The 14,108-nt window shown below is 43.7% G+C and overlaps 1 protein-coding gene across 3 annotated transcripts; it reads right to left on the reverse strand.

The window, feature by feature from the left end:
* Nucleotides 1-389: 389 nt before the first annotated feature.
* On the reverse strand, nucleotides 390-14,059 carry dnajc1 (DnaJ (Hsp40) homolog, subfamily C, member 1). Of its 3 annotated transcripts, none has more exons than XM_020610351.1 (12): nucleotides 12,618-14,059; nucleotides 11,270-11,371; nucleotides 11,137-11,183; nucleotides 8,883-9,048; nucleotides 8,693-8,790; nucleotides 8,525-8,618; nucleotides 6,036-6,132; nucleotides 5,465-5,628; nucleotides 4,730-4,849; nucleotides 2,949-2,997; nucleotides 2,429-2,811; nucleotides 390-798 (listed from the first exon to the last, which is right to left on the reverse strand). In XM_020610351.1, exons 1-12 carry the CDS (start codon nucleotides 12,855-12,857, stop codon nucleotides 730-732), a joined length of 1,629 nt encoding a protein of 542 aa, XP_020466007.1. In that variant the 5' UTR covers nucleotides 12,858-14,059; the 3' UTR covers nucleotides 390-729. The 3 variants fall into 3 exon arrangements, with proteins under 3 accessions (XP_020466007.1, XP_020466009.1, XP_020466008.1); XM_020610353.1 differs by lacking the exon at nucleotides 12,618-14,059 and adding an exon at nucleotides 12,301-12,570; XM_020610352.1 differs by lacking the exon at nucleotides 4,730-4,849.
* Between the last annotated feature and the right edge of the window lie 49 nt (nucleotides 14,060-14,108).

The following is a 14,108-nucleotide window of genomic DNA, read 5'->3' on the forward strand; positions in this document are numbered from 1 at the left end:
TGTATATTTATCTTTATCTTTGCACTATTTACATCCAATGAACTGGTTTCAGGTGCAAGAGGTGTGGTGTGGACAGGGGCCAGAGAGGGCAAGAAATAAACACAAGGCCCGAAGATAGCGGACTGTGGTGGTGGTGGGGGGGGGGGGGGGTTGGGGGGGGGTTAGGATACCAGGGAGACAAGTTTTTACTTGATTTATCCAAATTTGTGCTAAGTTAGTTAATGCAGCTTTAAATGTACTTGTCTTTTTAAGGCTTAAACAGACAAAATGTAAACATTTTCATGTCAGTTTTATTCAGTATTTGCTGTTTCAGCTTAACTGATACAATGTCAAGTTTAAACTTCGAACACAATGCTAAACAGAACCAATGAAAAACACACTGTCAGAAATAATAAATACTTTTTATTGACCGACTGAACAGAAGTTGATTGACAGCATGCTGAACAACGCTAAGGCACATGAAGCTGTGACATCAGAGGTCAGGTGGCTTCAGATTAGCTACCTGCTTCCTTTGATACATCAGTTATAAAAACACACCTGAGCAGGCGAGATGCCACCTCATGCACATGAAAAAACTAAAACTCAGTCCAATCAGGAGGCAGCTCACCTGGACAGAGAGAGAAAACACTGCAGGGTTGTCACCTGGATGTTCCCCTGTCTGATAGGTCACCTGTCAGGAAGTCAGGGGTCACAGCAGGAGGAGGTGGAGTCAGGGGTCAGGACCTTTCATTAGCTCTTGGCCTGTTTCCTCTTCTGAACAAGCTCTGCCAACATCTTATAACGAATCATACACTCCTCCTGACAACGTAAATCAGTTAACAATCAATCAGTTGATAATCATTTAACAAACAGGCTGAACAGGTCATGTGTGCAAAATAGGACAATCAAATGTGGACTATTAAATATCAGATCTCTCTCATCTAAATCTCTGTTAGTGAACAATTTGATAAGTGAACATCACATTGATTTACTGTGTCTGACTGAATCCTGTTCACAGCAGGAAGAACGTGTCAGTCTAAATGAATCCACCCCACCTGGTCACAGTAACTGTCACAGGCCAAGGTGGAAGTGTGGCACTGAGCTTCAACTCGAGCCTATTAATCAACCCTAGACCTAAACATAGTTATGACTCATTTGAAAGTCTCACCCAAAGTCTCACACACCCTAACCCTCAGTCAGGTTTTAGAGTCCATCATAGTACAGAAACTGCATTGGTGAAAGTCACCAATAATCTTCTAGCCTCAGACAAAGGACTTGTCTCCATACTTGTCCTCTTAGATCTCAGTGCTGCTTTTGACACGTTGATCACAGCATGTTATTGGGATTAAAGGAACTGTACTAAGTTGGTTCAAATCTTATTTATCAGAAAGATTTCAATTTGTTCATGTTAATGATGAATCTTCTACACACACACTGAAGTTAGTCACAGTGTTCCACAGGGCTGTGGTAGGTCCAATTCTCTTCACTTTATACATGCTTCCTTTAGGCAATATTATCAGGAAGCACAGCATAAATTTCCATTGCTATGCAGATGATACTCAGTTATATTTATCTGTGAAGCCAAATGAATCAGATCAGCTGGTCAAACTTCAAGCATGTCTTAAAGACATAAAGGCCTGGATGACCTGTAATTTCTTACTTCTAAATGCAGACAAAACTAAAGTTATTGTACTTGAGCCTGAAACAAACATGGAGGAGAAATATGCTATCTAACCATATAGTTAGTCTAGATAACAACACTTCAGTACTACTGTGAGGAACCTTGGAGTCATTTTTTTTAACCAGAATATGTCCTTGAAATCACAAATGAACCAAGTCTCTAAAACAGCCTTCTTTCACCTACACAATGTCACCAAAATCAGGAGCATTCTGTCTCAAAGTGATGCTGAGAAACTGGTCCATGCATTTGTTACTTCCAGGCTGGACTACTGTAACTCTTTACTATCAGGGCATCCCAGTAGTTCCCTAAAAAGCCTCCAGTTAATCCAAAATGCTGCAGCCAGAGTACTGACAGGAACTAGCAAGAGAGATCATATCTCTCCCATATTAGCTTCTCTCCACTGGCTCCCTGTAAAATTCAGAATAGAATTTAAAATCCTTCTCCTAACATACAAAGCCCTTAATGACAAGGCTCCATCATATCTTAAAGACCTCGTAGAGCCTTATCATCCTAACAGAGCACTTCACTCTCAGAGTGCAGGTTTACTTGTGGTTCCTAGAGTCCACAGAAGCAGAATGGGAGGCAGAGCCTTTAACTATCAAGCTCCTCTCCTATGGAACCAACTCCCAGTCTCAGTTCAGGAGGCGGACACCCTCTCTACCTTTAAGATTAGACTTAAGACGTTCCTTTTTGATAAAGCTTGACGGCCCCCTACAAGTGGACTGGCATGTAAATAGGCAGGCAATCTACCTGCCTGTCAGCCCTCACCTTGGTCTTCCCAGGGACCACCTTGGCGATGCGGTCCCAGCGTTCAACGGTTCCTCGAGGATACTGCTGCAGAGCGAGTTCCAACAGTTTCTGTTGGCTCTGACTCCAGGCAGCGGGGTCCACCTTCTCCCTGCTCTCCTGAGGCTCTACCTCATCTTCCACTGCTGCTGGGTCGAAATCTTTCTGCCGACGACCTCTGATCTTCACCTCCCCCCCATCTGCTGCTGAAGACTTCCTGTTCCTTCGTCGAACCACAGTACCTGCTTCCTCTTCCTCCTCCTCCTCCTCCTCACAGCCCCCACCCATGTTCTGAGTCATCACACTAACAGCAGGATGTGACCTCACAGGAGGCAGGCCCTTCAGCTCAGACAACTTCACCAGACCTGAAACAGAGAACACCACGGGTACTTACAACTAACAGTAGAACCCATTACTGACTGTAGGACCACAGTAGACCCAGATAATGGTAGTAGAACCACACACTGGCAGTACAACCAATTACAGCAGAAGTAGAGCTTACCCGAAGTGTGGCTCACATTGTCTTTTATCTGTTTGACTTTAGTTGTGACCTGTTGAAGAAAACATATTTTATTTGTTTCAGTCGCACATTAAACATCTGTTCTCAGTCAGTGGCAGATCTTTCACAGGTGTCACATATACCAGGTGTTTCAGATTCATCACTGAGTCCATTACACAGAAAGGTCTAGGATGAGTTAGTTTAGCAGAAAGATTGGATGCAGATGACATCAGCTAGCTAATAACCTAGCTCAAAACAAACAAACAAAAAAAATCCAATTTAAAAAGCTCCAAGTCTGAAATACATCCTGTATTTTGTTTTGAATCCTTTGAGAAGCACCGGCTTATGATGGGTGAATGGCCTATGTTCTGCCATGAGCCTTGGAAGTGGGTTTTTGGGGGCAGGTAAGGTAAACAAAGCAAAATGGCTCCAGGTGAGAGCCAGAATCCTTAAGAAACAGAGATTCTGAGAAAAAAATACCACTTCCAGATTAGAAAGATAGTGACCCTCTCATGGGGCCACATCTGGGAGGGGAAGTCTCTGGAATTCACCTGGTGGCCAAGTCTAGACCCATGTGGCTGAGCCTGACATGAACGCATGGGGCTGCTGCTGCCTTGTGTGTCCAGCAGCTGAAATGCTGAATGTAAGTCAGGTTCAGTGCTGGCTATCTCAGGCTACACATTCGGTTTTGGGGATGCGAAACATCAGCTCTCTGGTGGCACAGGACTCAGGATTAATGCAGGAGGAAGCTGGATACCATCCAGACAGTTTGGCTCTCCTCAACACACGGTACAGGCTCTTGAACCAAACTGTGGGGTAGGGGCTGGACTCCTGTGGTACAAACACTTTAAAGGGATGTTCACAGCCTTAACGCTCAGCTCTGATCTTTGTGTGTTGCTGCTTCTCATCCGTGTGTCAGTGCCGTGTACCTGGCTCCGGTGTGAACACTGCTGAGCTCCTAAACTGCCAAACCGCTGGGTTACAATATGTAGCTCCCAGTTTGGCCTGATCAGAAGCTTCTCCATAAACGTCCACCTCATGTGAAATGTCCTGGTCTCTCCACTGACCCAGTCACTATCGTTGCTTTCCTCCATGTTTATTGTTACCGGTCTGTGAGGGGCCGGCGCCAAATGAAGACGACGGGCCGTATGTGCAGAGGAGGAGACATTAAAACAACCACATGGATTCTGATCTGACCTTTCTGACGGTGCTCGCACAGTCAGAGGCCGGAGAGGAATCGGGTCTAGGAGCACATACGCAGGTGGCCCAGATCTGGTCTGAGGACACCGGGTCTGTTCACACTGCTGTGGGCACACCAGGTCTGAGGCACTGCGCACTGGGAGGGAAATGCATTAGGTCTGAGTCACTTTGGCAGGTAACGTGAACATAGCTTTAGAGACTGAGCTAGGCTCGCCCTCCACAGAAGAGGCAGAGCTAGAAGACTTGCCCACTAGGCAGGGAAAAAGAAGTGGTAAATGAAATTCATTTTGAGGCACTAAACTCCAGACAATGTTGGGCTGTCTTGTTTGACTCTTTGGTGTCTCCATTGCCTGGTACCGGTTCAACTCTACTCACTCAACTTTACTGCTTTGTTTTCCACTGCATATATGACCAAACACTGATACCTGACAACAATTATTCTTTTACAAATAACTGTTATAATCTGAGCGTGATTGACATGAGTTTGTCTTTCTGACAGGACACAATCACCCTGAGATCCATCTGCTGTCTCAAACAGTGATCACCAGTATGAGTCAAGCTGAACTGGGTTTTATCAGGCTTACATCAGACACTGATCGTCCCAGTTCATGAGCAATCTTTTCCCATCGACCTTGAGTTCCTCCTGGAAATTTAACCATCAACCTGCTCAGGAGGCTGAGCTCGTCCTCCGTCCAGTCTGAAGCCTGAGGACACAGATTACAAAGATATCATCCAGGTGTCCTTCACACCTGCAGTTCACTACAGTCCAGGCTCTATGTTAGGACATTTATTGAAATCACAGAGTTTGTTCTGCCTCTACTCTCCGAAGTACAAACTGAAGTATACCAAAGTACGAACTCATCAGCTTAATTACTGATCAATAATATCAGGGCACAACACTTACATTTATTTTTAGCAGCACTCAGGCAACTAAATGAAAAAATTTACAGCCGACAATTTAGGAGCATAGTTATTTAGAAAAATGACAATGCTGCTGCTTCAGTATTTAACAATGACAAAAGTACAAGCACATGATCAGCAAACGTAGCAGAGCAGGGTTAGGGTTACTAACCATGAAGTGACCATGGTTAGTAGGAGACAGGCATGAGGGAAATGGGGCCACACTGAGCCATAGTGGACTGTGCAGACCACAGTTAGCTATTAGCCTAACACCCTCACTATGCTAACACATATCAGCAGTGGATGATTGACTGTGGGCAAAGCTAAAATGATCACTTCTCTGTAAAGTTTATGCTCCGTTAGCCACTGGTTTTATAAATTACTGTGCATTTATTTGTGTCGAGCCCTGTACATCATACCTTCTTCTTGGCAGCCTTGCGGTCCTGCAGCCAGTTGTCCATCTGGTCTTCGATCTCCTCGATGGACGTGGTCTGGTCATAGCTCTGATAATTCAGGATCTCTGAAGATGGCTCATAAACTGGAAATTCCACCTTTGGCTTCTTGAACTTTGGGCGCTTCTCTCCTGAGAGAATCAACAGGAAGCAGAAGTAAAATTAAAACTAAACATCAACAAACTCAGAGTGTGGACCAGTGTGAAGGTGATCTCTTGGTGCAATCAGGTGCAGGTGTTACAGTCCCACATTGGTGAAGTGTCAAAAAGAGCAGAAACAATGACACAAATTTGTTTCTTTTACTAAAAAGTTCTCTTTGCAGTGGCCAAGTCTGAAATTTCAGGCAGTCTATGAATGTATCGACAGCAGAGTTCACATAGCTGTTCAATACGTTACCAACTAGAATTACTGCTTTGCAGTAAAAAACTAAAGTGAATAATAATAGTTGGTAATTGATGATCAATTCTTATGTTCACAATCTGTGAGTTAACTTTAAACAAACAAGAAAAATGTAAAAAAAAAAAAAAAAAGTATTTACTGGTCATAGCTTCCTGTTCAGCTTTACCATCTTCTTGCTGCTGCTGCTGCTGCTGCTGCTTCATCTGCTGGTAGTCCTCATAGTACTGCTTCACCTCCTGAAACACAGAACAGGACTGAGAACAGGCCTAATCCAAGACCACTTCACTTCCTTAAAACACAGAGAGACCAGGACTATCTATAAACCAAACTTGATCATAATCAACCATAGTTGAATGGCATATTTGCTGTCGTGTGACAGTTGGGGTGGGAAACTCCATAAACCGAAGCTTGACAGACAGCTTGGGGAAGAGGTTTAGTTTGCATTCCTCCACTAATTGTTAATCTAGTTGAAAGCTGGGTATTCCAAAGAGGACCCAAACAAAAGGATACAGCAACTGGATTGAAAAATATATTCACAACACTGAAGGTACAGTGGGGCAAATAAGTATTTGATACACCGCTGAAGTTTTCGCACTTACAAAGAATGGACAGTTCTGTAATTTTCATCGTAGGTACACCTCAACTGTGAGAGACAGAATCTACAAAAAAAATTCCAGTAAATCACATTGTTAAATTTTTAAATAATTTATTTCCCTTTTATTGCATGAAATAAGTATTTGATCACCTACCAACCAGCAAGAATTCTGGCTCTCACAGACCTGTTAGTTTGTCTTTAAGAAGCCCTCCTATCCTCCACTCATTGCCTGTATTAATTGCACCTGTTTGAACTCGTTACCTGTATAAAAGACACCTGTCCACACACTCAATCTATCAGACTCCAACTTCTCCACTATGGGCAAGACCAAAGAGCTGTCTAAGGACACTAGGGACAAAATTGTAGACCTGCACAAGGCTGGGATGGGCTACAGGACAATAGGCAAACAGCTTGGTGAGAAGGCAACAACTGTTGGGTGGATCTATAAGAAGCATTCCAAGGTCGGGGTGTGGTTTAGCCAGTCTCCAGACCTGAACCCAATAGAAAATCTATGGAGGGAGCTGAAACTCTGTGTTGCCCATCAACAGCCCCAAAACCTGAAAGATCTGGAGAAGACCTGTATGGAAGAGTGGGCCAAAATCCCTGCTGCAGTGTGTGCAAACCTGGTCAAGAACTACAGGAAACATCTGACCTCTGTAATTGTAAACAAAGGTTTCGGTACCAAATATTAAGTTCTATTTTTTTTAATTGTATCAAATACTTATTTCATTCAATAAAATGGAAATAAATTATTTAAAAATCTAACAATGTGATTTTCTGGAATTTTTTTTTTTTGTAGATTCTGTCTCTCACAGTTGAGGTGTACCTATGATGAAAATTACAGAACTGTCCATTCTTTGTAAGTGGGGAAAACTTGAAAAATCGGCGATGTATCAAATACTTATTTGCCTCACTGTAAGAGAAGGCCTACGTTAGTATATGTCCAAAAGTGTTGCTGGTTAACTTAGCTAGCTCACAGGTAGACCTTAGCTATATAACTCTCTCCCTGGTAGAAATGAGATAGTTGAGTTAGTAAATGTGTTTTACACATGTAATTAAGTTTATGTTCACTAATCAACTGTGATAAATGCATTTGTTGCAGTCAAGGTTACTGATGATGGCAGTGATGTTACCATAGTCAGGGCAAAGGCATATGCGTAAGAATGAGCTCCCTTACAAAGTACAGGTAAAAAGTCACATAATGTTACCGACAAAACCAGAACATTTCTGAGGCTGGGTGAAGAGACAGTAAGACAGCTGTGATATTACATTATGAGCTTGATTATATCCTGTGTGATTTACTTATAGCCTTAAATAAGCATGTCCAAGACGTGTGCTGATATTTCAGAATTACTTAACACCTTTCCTATCATATTGTGTAACACTAACATTGGAATGTTACCTAGGATGTGGTTTAATGCTAACATTAGCTGTTTTCTAATGATGGCTTTAGCTGATTGGTTATCAAATATGTTGTTTTACCTTAAAATTTTACCCAATGGGTTAGCGCTGTCACCTCACAGCAAGAAGGTTCCAGGTTCAAGTCAAGTCTACATGTTCTCCCTGTGCCTGCCTGGGTTCTCCAGGTTCTCCAGCTTCCTCCCACAGTCCAAAGACATGCAGCTTAGGTTGACTGGCAACAATAAATTGCCCATAAGAGTGAGTCTGAATGCGTGTGGTTGTCTCTCTACATGTCAGCCCTGTGATAAATTGGCTCCCACCTCTCACCCAATGTCAGATGGGATTGGCTCAAGCCCGCCCCCATGACCCTACTAAGGAAAAAGCAGTATAGATAACGGATGGATGGATGTTGCCCAGTGTCCCACCGAATTCTCATTGTTCACTGCCTTGGTTGGTGATCCTTGGGAAAGTGGTGAAATGATAATGCTTTGTCAGATTCCCTATGTTTTTACAACTTACAACCTGGAACACAGCAGTAAGACATTATCCTTTTCATAAACTTCCCACCCTGATTACCATGTGACAACAAATATGGTCACCATGTGAATATGGTCCATGGTTTCTCCTGATACCTGGATGGTCTGAGGCAGGTTTTTTACAGACAGGTAAAGCCAGATGCTGAGCTTCAGAGGGAGGATGTCCTGCCAGTGAGGTCGTTCCTGAACTCTGAAACAAGCAAACAATAAAAAACACAAACAAAGCAACATACATGAAATCCAGTGAATATGTCATAGTGTTACCTGTCAGTCCGGTCCTGGCTAATACACCTGAGCTCCTCAGCAGGTTTGGAGCTCAGCTTCTTCTTCTTCTCTTTCTTCTTCTTACTTAGCAGCTCGTCCTGAAGACACAGAGCACTGATCATCAGGTCACATTACATGTTTTCTTCTGATTGGCTGTTTGTGTCTGCTGTGTTCTGACTAGCTGTCTCACCAGCTGTTTCTCCAGGTAAATGGACCAGATGACGGCATAGTGTCCCACAGTGAGGATGAGGAAGAGGAGAAAGCCCAGCTCAGCATTACTCATCTTCCTCACTCGTCTGTAGTAGAAGACCGGCTGCCTCCAATCAGGAAGCCCATTCACAAGAATGTCATCGTACCTGCAAAGACAGTCTATTTCATATATTACTCATTAAGACACAGTCAGAATCGGTCAGCTTTATTGGCAAAGTATGTCGAACACACAAGGAGTCCAACTCCGGTATAGTGGTTCTCAATGTGCTTCCGTAAGACAAGAAAAAAGTGCATTTAAATAAGAAAAAAAGATCTGTGCAAAGGATGGCCTTTTTAAAAAACAAAAGATCAGAAAGGCTCCAAGCCCAGACAGTGTGACCCCCTCCTGCCTGAAAGCCTGTGCAGACCAGTTGGCCCCCATCTTCAAACTTATCTTCAACAGGTCACTGGAGCTGTGTGATGTCTCCTTCTGCTTCAAATGCTCCACCATCACCCCAGTCCCCAATAAAACCTCCATCAGTGGACTGGACGACTACAGACCTGTCGCTCTGACATCTGTAGTCATGAAGTCCTTTGAGAGACTGGTGCTGGGCCACCTGAAGGACATTGTAGACCCCCTGCTGGACCCTCTGTAGTTCGCCTACCGGGCAAACAGTGGATGATGCAGTCAACATGGCACTGCATTACATCCTGCAACACGTCAACTCCCCAGGGATCTATGCAGGGGCCCTCTTTGTGGACTTCAGCTCAGTATTCAACACCATCATCCCAGACATCCTCCACTCCAAACTGACCCAGCTCACTGTGCCTGCCAATGGATCACCAGCTTTCTGACAGACAGGAAGCAGCAGGTGCAGCTGGGGAAAACCACATCCAGCACATGGACTATCAGCACAGGCGCCCCCCTCTGTTCTCCCTCTATACCAACAACTGCACCTCAGAGGACCCCTCTTTTAAACTCCTAAAGTTTGCAGATAACACAACGGTCATCGTTCTCATCTGAGACGGTGACCAGTCAGCCTACAGACGGGAGGTTGAGCAGCTGGTCCTGTGGTGTGGTTGCAACAGCCTGGAGCTGAACATGTTCAAAACAGTGGAGATGACATTAGACTTCAGGAAGAACCCCCCCACATCATATGTGGCAGCACTGTATCAGCAGTAAAGTCCTACAAGTTCCTGGGCTTCACTATCCGTTCTCATCTGAGACGGTGACCAGTCAGCCTACAGACGGGAGGTTGAGCAGCTGGTCCTGTGGTGTGGTTGCAACAGCCTGGAGCTGAACATGTTCAAAACAGTGGAGATGACATTAGACTTCAGGAAGAACCCCCCCACATCATATGTGGCAGCACTGTATCAGCAGTAAAGTCCTACAAGTTCCTGGGCTTCACTATCTCCCAAGTCCTGAAGTGGACGTCCAATATCAGGACCATCATCAAGAAGGCACAGCAGAGGATGTACTTCCTGCGCCAGCTCAGGAAGTTCGACCTGCCTCAGGAGCTGCTGATACAGTTCTACAGAGGAATCATCGAGTCTGTTCTCTGCATCTCCATCACTGTCTGGTTTGGCTCAGCAACCAAGCAGGACAAGTACAGACTTCAGCGGACAGCCAGGACTGCAGAAAGAACCATTCGTGCCAGCCTGCCCTCCATGGAGGACCTGTACACCTCACGGGTCAGAAGGAGGGCAGAGATTTCTGCAAACCCCTCACACCCTGGACACAATCTGTTTGAACTCCTCCCCTCGGGACGGTGTTACAGGTCACTATACACCAAGCCAACCAGGCAAAAGAACAGTTTCTTTCCCCAGGCCGTCACTCTGATGGAAAGTTAATCCATGACTGTAACAGAACGACAGCCCTCAGTGAAATACCTTGTAAATATGCTTTTGTATAAATGTATCTTGAAAACTTTATTTTTATTTTCCTAATGCACATTCGTTCTTCTTCTTTACAAATTCTTTTCTTTTTTTATTTGTTCTCTCAGCCTTATCTCATTTACTTGTCTATTTGTTGCTTTACAGAAGAGCACTGTGCATACATACATACATAGAAATGGAGCCTTATCTGACAGAAATGCAGGGGCGCACATATACACACACACACACACACACACACACACACACACAGTCATGGTAAAAATAAAGTAGACCCTCTTTGAATTTTATGTTGAAATTATTTAATGATGTCCTGTGTTGTATTTGTATTGTGTACTGTGATGCAATCAGGTGAGACTCACCTGCGCCGTCTCTCCTCGTCCTTCAGGACCTCATAAATGGCAACGAGCTGCAAACAGATCAACAAACCGAATCACTGAGGAGGTTTAACTATCACTGAACCGGAGCTGTTTGTTTCTGCATTTATTTTCTAACCTGTCGGAACTGAGTTTCAGCATTTTCGTCTTTGTTCTTGTCAGGATGCAGAGTGAGAGACAGACGACGATATGCCTTCTTTATCTCTGCTGCTGAGGCGTCCTGAAAACAGACAGGTGAGGATGTATTAACCAGACTAATAGAGTTAATTCCAACATATTTAAATCACTTGTCAAACTGCTTCTCTGGGTTTATGTCACCTCTGACAGAAAACTGAGTTTTCTACAACAAAGCTGTGGACTGTGACAGATTATAACAAAGCCTTTTGTCATTTTACAAAAATGACATTAAAATTGTTGTATAAAGAAAGCTTTAAGCCTCTGGGAGGAACCAGAGAAACATCTACAGCAAACAAAACCTGATCAAGGCCCTGAAGGATAATCACCTTTATTGGCCAAGTATGTTACACACAAGGAATTTGTTTCCGGTATAGAACCTCAACCAATGGCTCTAGCATCAGGGGTTGGTGGTTCAGTGTCTTGCCCAAGGACATTTCAACACATGGACTGGAGGCACTGAGATTTGAACCTTCAACCTTTGGGTTAGTAGACAACCGCTCTACCACCATACCACTGCCACCTCCTGAAGTAGTCATCCAACATCAGCGCCATCACCAAGAATGCACAGCAGAGGATGAACTGCCTGTACCAGCTAAATCTTAATGCAGCTTTAAATGCATAGACATTTTATCTAGACAGCAGGCCCCACATCAGTTTTCAGATTTCTCAGTTTTCCTGATGTTCAGTTCAGGGACCAGAAGTTTCATCTTGTTTGATGTGAATTTTGAAGTCTGCCTTAGATCATGGTCCTGGTGTAGACATTTAGAGAACTGACCACAGAACATCTGATCCAGAATCTGCTGATATTTAATGGACTACTTTCTTCCGTCTGTGCTTTCTGGGCCACACAGCCTCAAACCAGAATATCTACAACTTAGTGCTGAACAGCTGGTGATGTGGGTGAGAGAGAGAGGGTTTAAGACGTAAAATGTTTTCAACTAAAAGGAGAATTGATGTTTGTTTTTGTTTTACCTGCAGCAGGTGAACTTCTGAAATACAACAGCAGTTAGCACCAGCTGTTAGCATGAGCGGGTAACCTCAGTCCGCTACTCACAACCGTAACTGGACCAGCTTAACCCACCAGTTTAACTGGATCAAGACAGTTTAATTAACCAGTCAGACAGAACCGGAGTCATTGGTCTGGCTCTGGTTTCTACATTAACGTTAGCTCCGAATGCTAACTAGCTTAGCCCCGATGCGTGTGTGCGTGGCATTGAGCTGTTAAGTATTAGCACCTAGCTAGCAGCTTCTATTCAGTTACCATGGAGACAGTAGCCGTTGGCACGAACCTGATCAAGGGACAGGAACTGGTAGAAAGTCTGCGGGATCTCCTCCACCAGGTCCAACAGCTCCAGATCCGCGTCCCAGGCGATCAGAGGGGGGACCACGGAGACCAGCAGTGTCAGACATACCAGCAGGCGCCCGGACGGACACGCACAAACCCCCATCACAAAAAAAGCGTTAGAGCTAAACGAAATGACGGCCACAGACACCGGACCACTGCTCGGTCTGTGAGCCACCTCAAGCATCCCCGACCCGAGAAAATAGCGCTACGTCCGGATTAGACATCGCTGTCAAAATAAAAGTCCCTAACCCCCTAAAGAACTTAACAATGTGGAAGTCAAAATGATTGCAGCGACACCGGCAGGAGGAGCGGGGAACTACACAGTGAGAGAGCAGAGGAAGAGAATATAAATAAAAGAAAATTTGTTCGTTTGGATTCTGGCCAGTTACAAAACCTCTATAGCCTAATAACAGTGTTGGGGAATATATAGCTATTGTAATTAAATGACAAAATAAATGTAATTGCAACCAATTACAGTTACTGACAAAAATGTGTAATTGAAAAAGAATAAACCAGATAGAATAACTTTATTGTCATTGCATAGCAGTACAATGAAATTACAGGTGTAGCTTCCAGTCAGGTACGTAGTCTTCATTGATGGTTTGAGTTTTATTTTGGATGTCAATAGTCTAATTTCACAAACCAACATAAGAGCTTGTTGCCAGCGCTGACTGGAGCTAAACAGTAAATTAAAAGTCCCTTTCCGCAGTCCGTGTTGTCCTTATGTGCCGCACTTTTCTACCGCCGTTTTTTCCCTTTTCTTCCATTCTTGTCCTTTCAAAATAAAACTTCCGTGCAGGAAATGACACGAAAGTCCTAAAACAATACGTTGCGCAAATAATCAGAAAAACATTCCTATACTTACCACAGCTTAAACAAAAAAAATTGTCTTTTACAACAGGTACTAACCAAAATGTTGGCGATTACAAAGGGGTTACATCTGCGTATATTCTTTTCAGTATAAAGCTTATAACCGAACCTTACAGAGATGTAACAGTCGTGCACGACCTCTGTCCGGTACAGGGAACAAAGGAGGTTGGACCTCCTGAGAGTCTGATAGTGGATATAAATAGAGGGAAATATGGTGATGAAAGTTTACACTGTCTGAATGAATGGACAAAAGAGTTTGATTTTCTACGCGGGGATCACTAAGTACGCAAAAAAACTGAAAATCTAGAAAAAAACAGAATAAGTTAAAGAAAATGAAAGATTTCAACACAAGACTTACTTGTCAGGTTTTAGACACTGACACTGTCACGGATTCACACTTTTCTCACTTGGCTGTTCGTTCCTTGTCACGTGACGGCATCCGTGTTTGTTGTTTTTTCAGAAAAATCAGTTTCTGATGTGATATGAAGGCAGCTTTCAGCTAAAGTTAGCTTGCTTAAATAATAACATTAAATAACATGTCAATGACGTAAGCGTCTCCATTGTG

Source organism: Monopterus albus, unplaced genomic scaffold, assembly GCF_001952655.1.
Source record: "Monopterus albus unplaced genomic scaffold, M_albus_1.0 scaffold105.1, whole genome shotgun sequence".
NCBI classification, from domain to species: Eukaryota; Metazoa; Chordata; class Actinopteri; order Synbranchiformes; family Synbranchidae; genus Monopterus; species Monopterus albus.